At 34.6% G+C, this 4,808-nt stretch overlaps 1 protein-coding gene across 1 annotated transcript; it reads right to left on the bottom strand.

Moving 5' to 3' along the window:
* Positions 1-239: 239 nt before the first annotated feature.
* Positions 240-4,398, bottom strand: LOC136223035 (histidine biosynthesis bifunctional protein hisIE, chloroplastic). The gene is made up of 6 exons (XM_066010818.1): positions 4,256-4,398; positions 3,897-4,135; positions 1,181-1,426; positions 1,001-1,096; positions 740-891; positions 240-576 (listed from the first exon to the last, which is right to left on the bottom strand). The coding sequence occupies exons 2-6, from the start codon at positions 4,065-4,067 to the stop codon at positions 378-380; spliced, it is 864 nt and encodes a 287-aa protein (XP_065866890.1). The 5' UTR covers positions 4,068-4,135; positions 4,256-4,398; the 3' UTR covers positions 240-377.
* Positions 4,399-4,808: the final 410 nt, after the last annotated feature.

The following is a 4,808-nucleotide window of genomic DNA, read 5'->3' as shown; positions in this document are numbered from 1 at the left end:
ATCAAAGAATTTCTTCACATCATACAGTGCATTACTGGATGCTGTACTACTAACTTTGCTTGCATGGATGAATGTGTCAAACCCCCACCAAAGCCGGATTTCCAAATTCCACCACCTCACTGATAACAATTGTTTCTACTTGGTTACTTTGTGATAAACTTTCTACGTTGCACTCCTGAATGTTTGGACAAAATCCATTTTCTTATGTTTTACTAGTATCATCATGTATCAAAACCAAATGATAAAGGGCAAGTCATTTACAAAATTTAATCAAGCTATATCTAAAACAACACATGTTCTGATTCTCAAGCAATAAAGATACCAAGGAATGTTACAACTTTATTGCATCATCATGTTATATACAATTTCATGCTAAATTATTGCCCCCGGCTCTTCTTTTCCTCAATACCTGACTGAGCAAATCTACATCGAAGAATATCTAGCACATCTTCTATCTTCACATCTTTAAGTGCCAATAGAACCATGGCATGGTAGATCACATCACCCATTTCTGAAGCAGTACGTGTACTGTGCTCATTATCCTCTAGTGTTCGGCATAACTCATCCGCCTCTTCTCTACAAGTAAAAAAAACATTCTAAATTAGAGTATACATCTTATAAGCTAAGCACTGCATTTTGTTCCAAAGGTCGAGCACGAGATGCATATACAAGCAAGAACTATCCCTGTTCTGAATAAAGAACTTGTAACATCACAAGCATTTCTCATAAGGCCAACTACCTGATTTTCGAACATAATAATTTGTTATTTTGTAGTAATCGTTTGGTCCAAGAGGGTTTTCCATCTTGAATTTCTGTTAATTCTGCTTTGCGCTGAAAAATTGTGGACTCTAATGAATACAAAGTTGTCAGTGCCAACTTACTTCCATCAGCCTGCAATGGACAATCAAATTTTCTTATAAATCTGCAAGCAATGCAAATTGTCTCAAAATGCAAAATGAATACAAAAACTAATTATTTCAGGCAAAATTTGATAACGTACCTGTTTATTTTCTAGATAATCATTAAGTGATGTATAATAACAAGTTTCTGACCCAGTGTGGCAAGTTGGTCCATCAGGCTTACCTAGGTAAATGATCTGCAGGAAGCAATTAAATAAATTAAGTGCAGAACTACAGACGAATATTTCATAGATCTGAGGTACAAGTTGCAGCAAACATACAGAGTCACAATCACAATCAAGAAATATGTCATGAATATTGATGAAATTCTTTGATGTCTCCCCCTTTGTCCACAAAGACGATCGAGACCTGCTGTAAAATGTTGCCTTTCGCGAGGAAATGGTTGTGGCTAAAGCATCCCTGTTCACAAAGCCTTGCATTAATATAGCTCCTGTATCAATGTTTTGAGCTATAGCCACTGCCAAACCTTTGTCATCCCATTTTACATTGTCTAAGAGCATCTCAACCTAAGAAAAGACAGTCACTCCTGATTATTTATGAAGGCCCATCACACTAACAGATAAACATGAAAACACAAGGGATGTGGTTTAATAGCCTAAGCAGCCTTTGCAAGCAAATCATTTTGAAACATGAAGAAGCAATCGCATTGGCATAACAATATACTCAATTTGAAGTGTTAAATCATATATAGTACTACTAATGTTCATTCTACATGCACCAGAGGCTCATTCATATATACATATAACTATATGATACAGTTCTCCAGTTTATACATTTATCTTTTAATTCATCAAAAACAAAATAAATTAAATGAAAAAGACATGCTCTAAAGGAAATCTTCATTAAACCATTAACAGCGCGAAGATGCAAAATAAATTAAATGAAAAAGACATGAACAGAGAACACGAAGATATGTTTGGTAAAAAAAGCTGAGTCCAACTCTTGGCCCAAATATCTCTATTTGTTGTTAGAGTCCAACTAACATTTTTTAAAAGTAATTGGTGAGTGATTGCAGAACTGTAGAAATTAATGCAGCAAATGACAGATTTAGGTACCAGGTGAACATGATATTGCATTAGCCACAGCTAGAAAAACATAAATTCCAAATAGTTATGAAATACCAGTAAGCATTGCCACCAGGTTTGAACAGGCAAACAAATATAGAGCAATAGAAAAGCAAGGGTACCAGTCTACCTGAAGGATGCAACTCAAATAGCAAACAATTGCAAATTATTAGAAAAATGTAGAAACCCTCGTAAATCAAAACACGGATATTAGAAAGATACCCATCCATCATTCTACCTTCCTTTGATATTTCAAACATTTAATAATACGTAAAACATTAGAAATGGTAGAAATCTGACCATGTCTGGTTGAATCATTTAATAAAAACTTCCAAGGGAGTGAGCAAATGTGGAGCCATAATGGTCCACATGATGTGATTAATTGAGCACCTAAAACAATCAAATCAACGAGACAAATGTGGAATCCAGATGTAGCTCAACAATAATCATAAACATATTATTGGGCAACGATGAAAACCTTCAAGAGATGGTTAATAGAAGGATGGTAACCCCATCCATAATATTGCCTTCCCTCTCTTTGATGTTCCAAACATGTAACGATCCCTACCCACAATAGATATGGTAGAAATCTGACTTTATGTCTGGTTGAATTATGAGCAATCACGTAAAATAAACACTTATTTCAAAAAAAAAAAAGAGTAAAATAAACACTTAAAATTTTCCAGAAGAAAACTAGAAAACAATTGGGCAAATGTAATAGTTTTCCAATCCATATTATATGTTATTGATCAAACACATAAAAGTCAATCAGGCATCAAGATGTAGTTCAAACAATAAACAATTACATGTATTATTGGGAATGATGGAAGCCTTTCAAAAGATGGTTTATTAAAAAAAAAATATAAAACACAGCATCATTTTCCTTGCACCTTGTTTGTTTTGTGGGCTATTAAAGGAAGGTGTATGGAAATATATGTATTTGTTTTGAGATGTAAATAATGGGTATGGTTATTGATGGTGAATTGATGGGTTAAATGGCCTCATATTTGGGTATTTTCAAGGTAATATATTTTTATATTACAAAAATCCGAACACAAGATATTTCACAGTCTATTATGATACTTCACATGATTTATTATACTTCACTGGCAATCCATTCAAACTAGGTATTTGTCTCTTTGATTCTCCAAAGAGGTAAGGATTCCTACCACAGTAGACATGGTAGCAATTCGTCCATGTCTAGTTAAATCATGGACCAAACAATATAAACATTTTAAAATTTCCACAAGAAAACTTATAAAGTATTCTGCAAATGTGGAGCCATAACGATCGATGTCATATGTGATTGATCAAGCACATATAGAATAAATAACGAGACAAATGTGGAATCCAGATGTAGCTCAAATAATAAGCAATACGTACTACTGGGCAACGATGGATACCTCCAAGAGATGGTAAAAAGAAAGATGGGAAACCCATTAATCAGATTTCCTTAACTCTGTTTGTTTTTCCAGACATGTAACAATCCCTACTACAGTAGAGCACAGTAGGCATCTGACTATGTCTGGCAGAACCATGGAAATTAAAAACAAATGAGATAAATGCTAAATTCACATGAAACAAGACAAATGTGGAGTCCAGATGTAGCTCAAATGATAATTAATACATATCATTGGGCAACGATAGACACCTCCAAGAGATGGTAAAAAGAAAGATGGGAAACCCATCAACCTGATTCCCTTCCCTCTCTTTGTTTTTCCAGACATGTAACGATTCCTACCAAGTAAAATACAGTAGGCATCTGACTATGACTGGTAGAACCATGGACAGAAGACCAAATGAGACAAATGATATAATTCGTATGATTCGGAAAGGCAACACTTTATACACATCAAAAACATACGATAAGAAAAAGATTTATCAAAGAGAATAATGGTTCCGAATAAAGTACCTTTGAATCAAGACGAAGATTTTTATCAGTTTTTTTTGCAGAAGCAAAAACTAAACGACAGTTTTTCCTGCTCTCGACATTTTCTCCCCTGTAATCACCAATAGGAAAAAAGGCACGATGTCTCGTTGAGAGCCGCAGAGATTGGAAACAGTGAATAGATGAAGCCGCCATTAGAAACAGAAAAGATAAAAAAAAAAATGTTTAAGGTGCTCTTTCTCTCCTCACATCAAAGACTCATCCTGGAACAGTACAAACCCGGAAATGGACATACATCAATGGCTGTGTTATGAATCGCATACAAAGAAAATACACAGAGAGAGAGAGAAATGAGAACATTGAGAGAGCTTAATGAATATTACCTCTGGGTTAGGGATGAGCTTCGCCACTCTCATTGCGGCGGCCCCTGCGTTTCTGTGCTCACTTGGGTAGGGTTATAAAAGAGGAGGGGAGAATCGGGAAAACGAAAAATAAATTAATATAAAAATATATTGATAATAGGGTTTCCAAAATTGTAGGGTGTTATCATCAAAAAAAAAAAAAAAAATTTGTAGGGCGTTGCTAATTACCGCTTTTAGTACATTTTCACCATTTTCATAGTTTTGAATAAACACTGCAAATTTTCTCTCCCAAGCAAAAAAAAACTGAAATTCCAAAAAAAAATTGATTTGATAACTTGGGACGATTTCGAATACAATGTAACAAATCAACCTGACAACTACTGAAATTACCGATTTTTTGTTTTTTTTTTTTTTTTTTGCAGAATTCGAACTTTTTTCGGTTAAACATGCACTGGGCGGGTGGATCATCCGCCCCCCTTTACAAGTAACCGAAACCTAATTTTTAGCCAATTTTTCTTTCGTTTGAGGTGCATTTTTAAGTCTTATGAATTTCATTTATTTCCAGGAGGCATTA

Source organism: Euphorbia lathyris, chromosome 3 (genome assembly GCF_963576675.1).
Source record: "Euphorbia lathyris chromosome 3, ddEupLath1.1, whole genome shotgun sequence".
Taxonomy (NCBI): domain Eukaryota; kingdom Viridiplantae; phylum Streptophyta; class Magnoliopsida; order Malpighiales; family Euphorbiaceae; genus Euphorbia; species Euphorbia lathyris.
The sequence above is the reverse complement of the archived record's forward strand: the minus strand, read 5'-3'. Positions and strand labels throughout refer to the sequence as shown.

Bases quoted from the DNA above. Each gene is read 5' to 3' on its own strand.
- LOC136223035 (XM_066010818.1), bottom strand. From the start codon at position 4,067: ATGGCGGCTTCATCTATTCACTGTTTCCAATCTCTGCGGCTCTCAACG. The intron at 1,427-3,896 runs GTACTTTATTCG...GTCTTTTCTTAG, and splicing joins ATCTTCGTCTTGATTCAAAG to GTTGAGATGCTCTTAGACAA. The intron at 1,097-1,180 runs GTATGTTTGCTG...TGCTTCCTGCAG, and splicing joins TTGATTGTGATTGTGACTCT to ATCATTTACCTAGGTAAGCC.